This window comes from Bos indicus x Bos taurus, chromosome 25 (assembly GCF_003369695.1).
Source record: "Bos indicus x Bos taurus breed Angus x Brahman F1 hybrid chromosome 25, Bos_hybrid_MaternalHap_v2.0, whole genome shotgun sequence".
Taxonomy (NCBI): domain Eukaryota; kingdom Metazoa; phylum Chordata; class Mammalia; order Artiodactyla; family Bovidae; genus Bos; species Bos indicus x Bos taurus.
In genome coordinates this window covers 33,872,350-33,885,038 of record NC_040100.1, presented here as the reverse complement: position 1 = coordinate 33,885,038, position 12,689 = coordinate 33,872,350, and the positions used below count along the sequence as shown (strand labels likewise).

The 12,689-nt window shown below is 42.4% G+C and overlaps 1 protein-coding gene across 2 annotated transcripts in view; it reads right to left on the bottom strand.

Moving 5' to 3' along the window:
* The window catches only part of GRIN2A (glutamate ionotropic receptor NMDA type subunit 2A), a 452,790-nt gene that overhangs the window by 151,163 nt on the left and 288,938 nt on the right, over window positions 1–12,689 (bottom strand). For both annotated transcript variants that reach the window (XR_003508663.1, XM_027527304.1), the window contains exon 5: window positions 719–833. Coding sequence is in view for 1 of the 2 variants with exons in the window: in XM_027527304.1 (XP_027383105.1) it covers window positions 719–833 (115 nt within the window). In the remaining variant the exon portion in view is untranslated. The remainder of the gene's footprint in view (window positions 1–718; window positions 834–12,689) is intronic.

The window sequence follows — 12,689 nt, the reverse complement described above, 5'->3', positions numbered from 1 at the left end:
TGAATTTGAGAGCTGAGAGTTAGTTATGAGGAAGGAAGAATGTCGCTGGGCCAGATGTTGCCACTATACTCACAGGATCATCTCCATCTCCCTGTGAGGTCTCTCCTCTCTGACTCAGGACACAGCTTGTGTGGCATGTCAGATAAGCTTTTCCTGTACACTGAGTTTTTATATTTTTTAATAGTTAACATACATGCGCTGGAAAATGTGCTTTACAAGAAACAGAACATCCCTCTCCAACCCATGACTTGAAGAATGGATACATTTAAGTTTTGGAATTGATTGGACTCAAAGCAAAAGATCAAACAAATGAAGATATAGGGGGTTCACTCATGGGCCAAATGTGTGACTATGATACCAAGTTATGAGGCTTAGACAAACCGGAAACCGGTGTGATCACTGCCATAGAGTCAGTACTTGCTACTGTAATGATATGAACCAAACTTCACTGACTTTAAATTATTCTAAGTCCTTCCAGGATGCTCCCTACTCAGATCTGTGAACCCAACACAGAGAGCAACACACAACTTCCCAAGTCCACCCAGGGAAAGCACCTCCATCGCGCCTGACAGTATCGTCTGTCTTGTTCCCAGTGGGGCCCTGAGATGGCATCTGCAGCTGCTCAGGGGGAAACGTTTTGGGGAAAGGAGGAGTTTGAGCCCACTTCTGCCCATCCTCTCCTGCCTCCCCTGTATTCGGCACATGGAAGGCTGCTCACCTTTTCCCACTCACGGTCCTTGTTCAGCACGATGACCACCAGTCTGGGATGCACCTGGTAGCCTTCCTCAGTGAAGGACAAGTCTTTGCCATCCCACGTCACATTGACCATGAATCTGGAGAAAGGAAGAGAGAAAGACAAATGTTTAGGGGAAAATCTAAGAGGTTTCAGACAAATGAGCGGACGCCACCATCCGTGTAACGCTGAGAAGGTGTAAACTCATTGCCAGCAGCCTCTACCTGTGGAAGCATCAGTACCTGTGCAGGTTCTGCTCATCTCCATGCACTCTTTTCCATGAGCCTGTAATCACTCCCAGACTCCCGTAACTGGTTGCGATTAACAGATAAGTTGGAACATTTTTGTCCTGTCAAACTACAGACCTTTGTTCAATGATCTTCTAACAAGAGGATCTGAAAGCATGTTTTAATAAGCTACTCTAAAGGAAACTGCTTGCTCACAAGCCATATGGTATACAACATCAAAGAAATGATATCCCATCAATTCATTATTCATTCAGCTAATATTTATTAAATATTTGCTACATGCCAGTAATCAGCTAGTTGGCTGGGGATAAACAAGAAAATAGACATGATCCCTGCTCTCCAGAAGCTTATAGTCTAAGAGAGAGGACAGGTATTAATTGGTTAATTACAGCTATATGACAAGTGTTGGGCTTCCTGGGTGGCTCAGTGGTAAAGAATCTGTCTGCAATGCAGGACATGTGGGTTTGATCCCTGAGTCAGGAAGATCCCCTGAAGAAGGACATGGCAACCCACTCTAGTATTCTTGCCTGGGAAATCCCATGGACAGAGGAGCCTGGTGGGCTACAGACCATGGGGCCACAAAGACTCAGACACGACTTTGTGACTCAACAACAACAGATGACAAGTGTCAGGATGGCGGGGGTGGGGTGCATGTGCTCCGTGAAAGTGAAACGGGGCTCAGACCAGGCTTCTATAAGGAAGTGCAGCTTGACCCGAAGGATGAGGCAGCATTAACTAGATAAGAAAAGACACAAGCACACTCAAGCAAAGGGGGCAGCATGGGCCAAGGTCCTGTGGTAGTGCTTACTGAGGCCTGAGTGCAAACCAGTGCAGCTGGAGCAGAGAGCGCCAAGGGACTGTGGGCTGTGGTGTGGGTGAGAATGCGAATGGGGCAGACAGTGCAAAGCTTTTCAGGCCGTTTAAGGAGTCCTGTCTTTGCTTTAAAACAATAGAAGGACATTGAAGATTTTAAGCAGTGATATAATCAGACTTGAAGGTTGTGTAGAGAACAGGCTTGCAGAGGACCGCAGTGAGTATGGGGGACTGGTTACAATGCTCTTATTAATCCATGTTAGAGATGATGCTGGCTTTGACCCCAAAAGAGGAGGAGAAGGAAGAGCAGGAGCCCCAACACACAGGATCAAGTGGAGAAGTTTTTAGCAGGTATTTAGGGACAGGTTAGATGTGAGGGTGGAGGAGAGAAGCATCATGAATGGGTCTTCAGTGTCTGCCCTGTACAACATCCATCAGTTATCTTTATCACAAGGGATGCTTGTCTGTCTCACAATACTCCATCTCCAACCCTCCCTTCTCAAAACCACTTGCCAAGGCTCAGCGCTGACATGAAACAAAACAGGATTTGGGAGGGAAGGTTCTCAGGGATTCACATTTCCTTTTCAGCTTGAGAAAACTGTGACACTGTTAAAGATGTCCAGAAAACGTAGCACTTAGCAGATAGTCAGCAAATGCAGTATGGTGGTTAAAAGCAATCAAACACCCCCAGAAAGGCAGGGTATCTCAAAGCCGGAGCATTTTCTTGCTTTATATTCCCTTAACAACAAAAGCAGCTGAAGAAGTAAAATACTAAGGAAGAGGACTAGAATATAACAACAATTCCACGTGACTGGCCTGATTGATCACATGTCTGCCCCCGGGCAGCCACAGCACACAAGACCTGACTTGTCCTCTGGGGAAAGAATCAGGTCTTCAAGGTGAAGAAAATGGGGGAAAGGCAAAAAACATTTCTGTGGATCCATTCAATGGCCTCTTTGAGTCCTTAAAAAATCATGTTTTTCAAGAAAAGTTAATGGCATGAAGATAATTCTCACTACTTACTGTTAAACAAGCAGAAAAGAAGATAAAAATAGGGTTTGTCTATGCATGGAAAGATTCCAGGTACTTTCTATTTTCTTTTGTGTTATCTTTGTACTCTTGAAATTTTCTGCAAATACTTTTTATTTTTAACAAAGATACTCTTTGTTTAAACACAGAAAAAAAAATCAAACACTGCTATTCTGGAAGAGGCAAAGAGCAATCACTATCCTATTTGGTACATCTGATAATTTCCTAGGAAGATAATTTATGGATTCAACAACTATTTACTGGATGTCTATTATGTGCCAGGCCTTACAGCGAGTCCTATAAATACAGAAATAGAAAACACAGTGTCCATCCCACCCCTTCCATTCTCACAATTCAGTGACACAGACACGCAAACGTTGCTAGCACGTAGAAGGCCACTCGTGTCCTGGTGCTCTGTAAATAGGAGAAGTTGTGAGAACGTAGAGGAAGGGTCCCTAATGTGAGCTCCGTGACACAGGGAGGGCTTCCAGGGGAATCTTCAGGAGCAAAGGGGTTGACAAGAGGTGGGGAAGAATATTCGGAGCAGAGGAGTCATCTTCAACAAAAGAGAGTCAGCAAAGGAAGTGACACGTGCTGTGGGATGTAGGAAATAGCTTAGTAAGAACAACAGGCAGTGGGATGCATCCACAGAGCATCTCTGAAGCCAGATCATAGGGGCCTTAAGTGTCTGGATTTTGATCAGAAGGACATGAGGATCATGGAAGGTTTTGAGGGGAGGAGTGACTCACTGCACACAGGAAACTGCAAAGCCAAGGGCGTAGACCCATGAAACATCACTATGGGACACTGCCCAGGGAGTTTCAGCATAAAAACTACAGACAAAGCCCACCAGTGGACTTTATCTGGGCTGGCAAAAAAAATCCATCACCAAGTCACTCTGTATCTGCAGTCTAAAACTCACAGGTAGGCCAGCTGATTAATTGAGGGGTTTTGCTTGTTTTAAATGTAATCCAATAAGCTCTCAAGCCAAGTTTTGATTGTACAATAACTTGAGGTAACTAGAGCTCAGGTTCAGTCTACCTAATGCCCCAAATGTAAGTGAAACTGAGAAATTTAGTCCATCCACAAGAGCTTTAGAAATACCCAGCTCATTATATGTTTGGAAAAGGCGGACCAGCGGACGAATCCTTTGGGTTTGACTTGGACACCTGGCCCGGAGGAGAGCCATTCACAGGGTTATGCTGTGTGAACGGATGTTGCTGTCACCGCTTTAATCTAGGAGCTGGCATGCCCTATTGAGCACCTGCTCTTCTTCCGATTTGCCAGTTGAATGTACTTAAATCTCTCCTTTCGTTCCCCACTTCTGTTTCCCCCACTTGTTCCCTTGCCTCCCATTTTGTAGTGAAATCAGATGGAATTAGCAGGGACATTATTCAGATGCCATTTCTTTTCTTCAGATTATATGGAAACAACTGTAAGGAAATTCTGACAACTCCAACTGTTCTGTGTTCCTTTAAGATTCAATATTCTGGGCCAATGAGTTCATATACTCAGTGTTTATATTCTCTACCTTCCTTCCTTTCTTTCTAGCTTTCTTCCTATTAAGAGTCTTCTGTCCCTTGGGAGAGGAAAAAGCCCTCTAACAGAATTTCTTTTGCTCAACAGTAATTTCATTATGAAGTTGGCAGGCAACAAGTACCTATTACCTTCAATTCCACCATCCAATTTCTAGGAAGGACAATCCATATTTCCGCAGGCTTTCTTCCCACTTAAACTCACTCTAGAGAAAAATTCTTTACCCAGGGAAAAACCATTCTACACCCCACTGCTTGGTCCCCATTAACACCTGCTGGGCACTTGTATTAAACAGTAAAATCTTATCACTGTTTTATCTCTTGAAAATTGATTACAAACTTTTAGTGACCAGATAAAGTATAAGAAATTCTGGCTGCTGCTAAGCTTCAAATTACATCTTTGATATTTCCATCAGGAGCAATAAACACACGAGGGCATGCTGGCAAAACGTGGATGTGGGGAAGGCTCTGGTGGCTTGCAAAGGATCCATTTTTTGTACTATTATTGTCTGTTGATTGTGAAGTGCAAAGCCGTTTTTAATCAATGACACACGTAACAGAAAATACGTAAATTACGTGATGCACACACATCCAAGTTTCCTTTGGTACCTACAGCCTCAGGTGTATGAAGCTGAAGTCCCAGGTGAAAGAAACATTTCTGTCCCTTGTATTTTGTGCCCTATGAATGGTTGGTGTATGTGGGTCAGAAATAACATGGAAAAACATGGTGGACTGTTTTTCCTACATTATCACCAGCAAAAAAATTTGGGTCAGGATTATCAAGTTCTTTCAAGATCTTATCAAGATCTGCTTTAAACAGCAGTCACCAACTACAGGTGGCTATGGAGCATTTGAAATGTGGTTAGTGTGAATAGAAATATGCTAAAAGGGCATGACGAAACTGGATTTGGAAGACTTTGTATGAAAAAAAGAAAAGTGTAAAATCTCTTGAATAAATTTATATTGATTTCATGTTGCAATACTTTAGACACGTTGATTGCAATAAGATACATCATTAAAATGAATTTCATCTTCTTTTTACTTATTCGAAGTGCTACCAGATAATTTAAGAAGATAAATAGCTTACATTATATTTCTATTGGATAGCTATGCAGGACCGTCTTTGGTGTTTTGTCTTGTTTTCTTAACCAGTAGATCCATCATGAAGGCAGGGACCTCTCCTGCCTTGTTTTGTATTTTATTGCTAGTTCTGAACAGAGCGCCTGGCTCACAGGAGGTGCTAAAATGAACAGGTGCAGAATGAACAAAAGAATGAATTGCTATCTAGCAACTGCTGGGATCAAACCCTGCCTCTGCTGCTCCCCAGCTTTGTCTCTTAGGGTTGTACATTTAAAACTCTCTGAGCTTCAATTTCCTTCTTTGTAAAAACGGATCAGGTTAAACCATATGAACTAACTGTGACGCCTTCATGTGGTTCAACCTAACTGATCCCTAACTCCCAAGTTTCGTGAGCGGGATTAGCAATAGTTCATGGAAACATCCAGTCCAATTTCTGGTACACAGATGTTGCTAAGCCTTTACATAAAGCTTCCATGCATTTTGTTAAATAGTTTTCTACTCTGACATATTTCCTAACACACTGCCCCAAACGCAACCTTGTTAGTCCCTGTACAGCCATGCTTATTGCTACCATTCCATTCCCTCATTGCCAGACTGCTTTCTTTTCATCAAAAGCCAACCATATGATATCTGCTTTTCTCTTCCTGACTTACTTCACCCTGTATGACAGATTCTTGGTCCATCCACATATTAAGGCATATATGTGGAATCTAGAAAAATGGTACAGATGAACATATTTCCAGGGCAGGAGTAGAGACACAGATGTAGAGAACAGACTCCAGCGGGGGAAGGAGAGGGCGAGATGGAATGGGAGACTAGGGTTGACATACATACACTACCACGTGTAAAACAGATAGCTGGTGGGGAGCTGCTGTCCAGCACAGGGCGCTCAGCTCGGTGCTCTGTGATGACCGAGAGGGTGGGATGGGGGTGGCTGGGCAGGAAGGAGGTCCAAGAGGGAGGGGACATATGTACACTTACAGTTGATTCACATCTTTGTCCAGCAGAAACTAACACAACATTGTAAGGCAATTATACCTCAATAAAGAAAAAAAAGAAAGAAAAAAAAAGTCATCCATATATGGTTTGCATCGTGTCCAACTCTTTGTGACCCCATGGACTGTAGCCCACCAAGGTCCTCTGTCCATGGGATTCTCCAGGCAAGAATACTGGAGTGGGTTGCCATTTCCTCCTCCAGGGGATCTTCCCGACCCAGGGGTCTAACCCGAGTCTCTTATGTCTCCTACATTAACAGGCAAGTTCTTTACCACTAGCACCACCTGAAAAGGCCAATAAAAAAAAAAGAAAGAAAGAAAGAAAAAATAAGCCATCCAAATATATGCTGCATAAGCTTTTAACTATTACTTAAAATGTCTCCTTCCTCCAGATTTCTATTTTCTCTCTTTTGCCTCGTAACTCTCCTTTAACTTCCCAAATCTGATTGTTTGCAATGTTCTCTAGACATATCTATTATTCACTATTTCCCTTCAGACTTTAATTCCTTACAGTTTCATAAATGCCACCATAACCCATTCAGTGTGTCTCAACTTTCAGTGAATTTTCCATCTGCTTTGCTATCTCCCTTGTTTCCCAGGCCTTTCCCCGACTCACACTATCCCTGAAATCTCTACTTGGACTGCTTTGGGTGTCACCATTTTTTTCATTTGTCAGCTAATTTACATGTTTTGGAAAACAGAGTCACTGTTTTCTTTAACCTTTTTTCAGTTCTCAAGACACTCTCATTTTTACAAAATGTTGTGGCTCTTTCCAACGTCCTCCTGGTGGTTTGAAATCCCTTCCACTCGGATGTCTTTCTCAGCACCTTCTTATCCTCCATTAACCCTTCCCTTATGGGCATGAATCCTCTCTTTAGAGCAAAGTCATGGAGCTTTTATCACTTTTAATTCCCAACTCCTGCCCCACATCTTCTCCAAATACATCCTCACACTGTCTCCTTTCAGCGAGGCTCTTGATGAGTGTACTTTCCTCCTTGCCCCGTGCTCAGTCTCATATACTCATTGGTGGTTTCCGGTTTCCCTTGAATGATTACCAAAGGCATGACCACAGAGCTGAAACTTAAATGTCAGGACTGAAATATAATAACTCCAACACACAGATCTGCATAACCCAGGCCAGCAAGGCATTCAAAACGGGCTCAGAAATGACAGCATTATGAAAAAGCAAAAAAAACAAAAAAAAAAAGAATAAAATAAAAAACTGGGTTAAAAAAAGAGTGAATATTTACTCTTTCTCAAATTCCATTGTGGCCAAATTACAAAAGAAAAAAACAACATACTAATGTTAATTGTCAGCTAAGCAATACTAATTTTTAAAAAAATTAGAACAGGAGTGGCAAGCTCCAAAAAGGCAAGGATGTTTCTTTTGATCACTGAGATTCTAAAACACTTTAGAGTGTCTTGCAGTACGAGCTTAAACATATTTGTTGAATAAAGGAACAAATGAACGAGTGGCCATAGGCCACTGAGATCGTGTTCATTCAATGTTTATTTTCTGTGCAACTGTAGAGAGGCAATTCTGCAAGACGACTGCTTAGTTTGGGAATCAGAAAGCTCGGGGTTAGAATGCAGTTCTGTGGCTTCCAATCCCAGGTAAGTCTCCTAAATTCTCAGAGCATCCATTTCCTCTTCTGTAAAAGTGAAATTATAATGGCCACATCTCTGTGTAATCACAGGGCTTACATTAGATGAAATTTAACAAGACAAGGTATGTAATGTGACCAGCAGAGTGTTTGGCACATAATGGTGTCTGGTAAATGATGACAGCGGGGGTAGTAGTAGTTGTCATGGTTTCACATAATTATCTTCTCTCCTTCTAAATTTTGAAATTAAAGGGCCTTCTCTGAGATGCTGGAGGATCATCTGGGCTGCTAATCCCCGTTTCTGAAGGGAGGCAATGAACCCTGCAGGTCCCTACCCCAGGCTAATCTGATTGCTCAGAGCTCCAGGTACCCCTGGACTGGACTATGGTGCAAGGGTGCTGACCCAGATGCCAGCCTGCCCTTCATATCTCTTGGGCTTCCTGTCTCTGCTTGGTGAGCATACCTGAGCCAAAAGTGATTTTTGAGGACTTGCCCCACCTACTGTCTTTTGAATATAACTTCTAAGTCTAAAACATGGAGTAAGTTAGGGTAAAGCTTTCTCTATAAGTGTGACTATTCTATTCATCCTGTCATTACACAACACTCCTGACCCATCTGGCTAAAAGTCTGCAGTGGGAACAGGATCTATGGCGTAGGATCTAACATTGTTCAATCGCTTAGGGCTGCCCGACTCTTTGTGACCCCATGGACTGCAGCATAACCAGGCTCCTCTGTCCTCCACTATCTCCTGGAGTTTGCTCCATTCATGTCCATTGAGTCGGTGATGCTAACCATCTCATCCTCTGCCACCCCCTTCTCCTTTTACCTTCCATCTTCTCTAGCATCAGGGTCTCTTCCGAAGAGTCGGCTCTTTGCATCAGGTGGCCAAAGTACTGGAGCTTCTGCTAGAAGATCAAAGCAGTAAATCCTAAAGGAAGTCAACCCTGAATGTTCACTGGAAGTACTGGTACTGAAGCTGAAGCTCCAATACTTAGGATCTAATATGTATGCTCTAACTCTACTTTATCAGGAGTTATTGGAAGACTGAGGGTCCATTAATAAAGCTGTTCTTGGGATCTCTTGCTCCTTATATGTGTAGTTCTTTCAGGAACCTGGTGGAGGATGTGGAAGTTCTTGAAATTCTGGATAGTATTTTGCAACACTATCAAAATAGTACTGAATATGTCACCATGAGCCCCTCATGACTCTGCCTCATCTAAGCATTTGGAACTGACTGGCACAGGGGTCAGTGGATCCAGTCCTTGCAATAAGCATCTATTCCAAGAGAACCAGACAAAAGTAGGCCACGTGACAAGCAGTTTCTACAAGCTTCCTAGATCACCTGTGTCTCTGCTGTCAGATTATTCAGGATCTCAAACAGGCAGATGTACATGCATACTGACTCCTCATCTTTCCCAAACATGCAGAATGGATCAATTCAAAGTGTGAATTTATCCAAGAATCTCTGGGTATCCCCCATCCTAGAACCTAGGCCCCGTGAGAAGAGGGAAATTTTCTCTTTTGTTCTCTGCTGTATCCTCCTTCCAGAACCCAGAACAGTGGCTGGCATGGAGAAGCTGCTCAGTACATATTAATGAGGGAAGGAAAAGTCGATGAGGTAACAAAGGCAGAGGAGAAAGGTGGGGTCAGACTGTGGGGCTTCTGAGCCTCCATCATCTTGTGAGCCCATCTCTCATAGTAAATGTCTTTCTCTATATAAATATCTTGCTAGTTCTGTTTCTCTGGAGAACCCTGACTAATACAACCCGATACTACCATCTGCCACAAGAACTGTGAAAATAAAACATAAATCTGTGATAAATGTGATGCAAAAAGGGCCCCCGTGTTACTCATCACGTGTACAACTACATCTTTGGGCTACAAAGTCCTTGAGGACAAGAGTTCATAACTCAGTACTTTGAACTCTAGGAACATTGTCATGTAGAGGGAAGAGCAGATTAGGGATTTGCAAGCTGCAGTTGAGTTTTTAAATCCACCATGATTGATGCTGTACCTTCAAGCAAATCATCCAACTCCCAGGAGTGAGTTTCCCCTCACTCCTGCATCAATGGGGAAACCACTGCTGTCTTAGTCTGCTCACACTGCTATAACAAAACACCATACACTGGGTGCCTCAAACCACAAGCACTTATTTCTCATGGCTCTGGAGACTGCAAGCTCAAGGTCAAGCCCGGACAGATAGAGGTTCTGATGAGGATCCTCTTCCCAGTTTACATACCACTTTGTGGTGTCCTCACATGGCCCAAGAGTTGGCTCTCTTGTCTCCTCCTCTTTTTTCAGGGCACTAATTCCATCATGAGGGCCCCACCCTCACTACCTCATCTAACCTGAATTTCTTCCCAAAGGCTCCACCTCAAAATAACATCACACTGGAGTTCATCGTAACTTCAGCATGTGAATTTTGGGAGAATGCAAACATTCAGTGCAAAGCAATTACACAAAGTTAATGGGAAGTTTCATGGTGGTGGGGCTAAGAGGTAGGATTAACGTAAACATAACCATTTAGGTCACCGTAGATGTTTGTTGCTCATAAATGGTATGATGTAAACCGTTCATTGTTCATAAATGGTATGAACAACTATGCCAGTTTTCCCAGAACTGAGAGATTTCCTGGGGGAGGGGCCATTCAGTGCTAAAACCAGGACCTCAAGTTATGGATCAAAAATTAAGAGTTTGGTCCGGTAAGCAACACCTCAAAAGCACATCTATAGAAAGGTTTCAAATTCATTTACCAAATACATAATCAATTTAAACAAATATTGAGTAACCACTATATGCCAGCAACATGCAGGAGATAAAATGGTAAGTAAAAAACATGTGGTCCTTCCCATGAAGTTACTTAGAGTTTAGTGAAAAAGCAGGTAGGATACAATAATTTCAATAAATGGTAATATATCCGCAACTAAAGTACCTGATGCTATAGGAACATTAACAGGGGTTCTAATCTCTCAGAATACTGATTATTCTTCCATTATTCCATTTCTACTTGCTTTTTTTTTTTTCAGTGAAAACACCAAGTTAAATTCTCTGAAAGACTAAAAAATTCTCATGCTTTCCATCAACATATATACACTACCATGTGTAAAATAGCTAGCTAGTAGGAACATAAGGTATAGCAGGGGAGCTTAACTTGGTGCTCTGTGATGACCTAGAGGGGTAGGGGAGTTGAGAGGGGATATATGTATACACATAGCTGATTCATGTTCTTGTACAGCAGAAAGTAGCATAGCATTGTAAAGCAATTATTTGCCAGGAAAAAAAAAAACAAAACAAAACTCTCATGCTTTCCAGGTATAAAATTGGACAGGTAACATCAAGGACTAAAATGCACTAGATGCAAGATTACTGAGAATGGTGAAAATCCCAGCTAAAGGCATTCAACAAATTATTTTAAAAATAATATTGTAAATGAAATATAGCAATCTACTAACCATTCATTTGAACTATCTGTTCTAAATTTAAACTTATGAATATTCATATTCCTTCCTTTAGCAAAAACCCTGCTTCCTTCTATGCCAGTACAGCTCACAAGATTGCATCCTTTGGAGGGTGGCTTACTGACACACAATGAGCCCCCTTATTTTGAAAAACACTAACCCCCGCCCCCACCACTATATACACCAGAACATTTATTCTTCTCCTCTCCTTTGACCATAAAAAAATAGATCTGGTGGGAGAGGGTAGTGCACCTGACCCAAGCTGGAACCCTCAAATTCTCTCACCTAGGAATCTGAAAATTTATAGCTGAGACAGAGACCAGAAATTTTTCAATCTGGTCCAAGGTGATAGTAACTTTGTTTCATCAGTAAATGTAGGCTCACCTCCTGACCTTTCCAAACCTTGGCTTCTCAACATTTACCTTGATTTTTCAAGAAACTCCAGTAAAGTCCCAATGGATCCCCAATAGATTTTCGATCATTCATTATCTCATTTTGTTTAAATTAAGCTGCTGCTGCTAAGTCACTTCAGTCGTGTCCGACTCTGTGTGACCCCATAGACGGCAGCCTACCAGGCTCCTCCGTCCCTGGGATTCTCCAGGCAAGAACACTGGAGTGGGTTGCCATTGCCTTCTCCAATGCATGAAAGTGAAAAGTGAAAGTGAAGTTGCTCAGTTGTGTCTGACTCTTCATGACCCCATGGACTGCAGCCTACCAGGCTCCTCCACCCATGGGAGTTCCCAGGCAAGAGGCCTGGAGTGGGTTGCCATTGCCTTCTCCAGTAAATTAAGCTAGTCAGAATTAATTTCTGTTGCTTATTACTTAAACACTTTAAATAAATATTCGGGCTATTGAAAGATCTTACCTGGTCTCTTGACTCCCTGTATATCATCCCTTGCACTCATAGTAAGCCTACCTGCCAGATAAATGTTCTGAAACTTCAGTTTCTGTTATATGTACCTCTGCATAAAAGCTTGAAATGGCTCCCTAATGTCCAAAACTAAAATGCACGCTCCTTAGTCAACTTTAGCTTTCAACCTTCCTTCCTAAAAACTGTTCTTTACTGACCCTGCTTTGGAGCAGACTCAAATGACTCGTGGTGTCCTTGTGAATTTCCACTCCTTGGTTATTATTCCTACATTTTCTTTTACTGAGAAAACAGTAAAAACTATTGTTTCTCCCTACGGCTGTTTC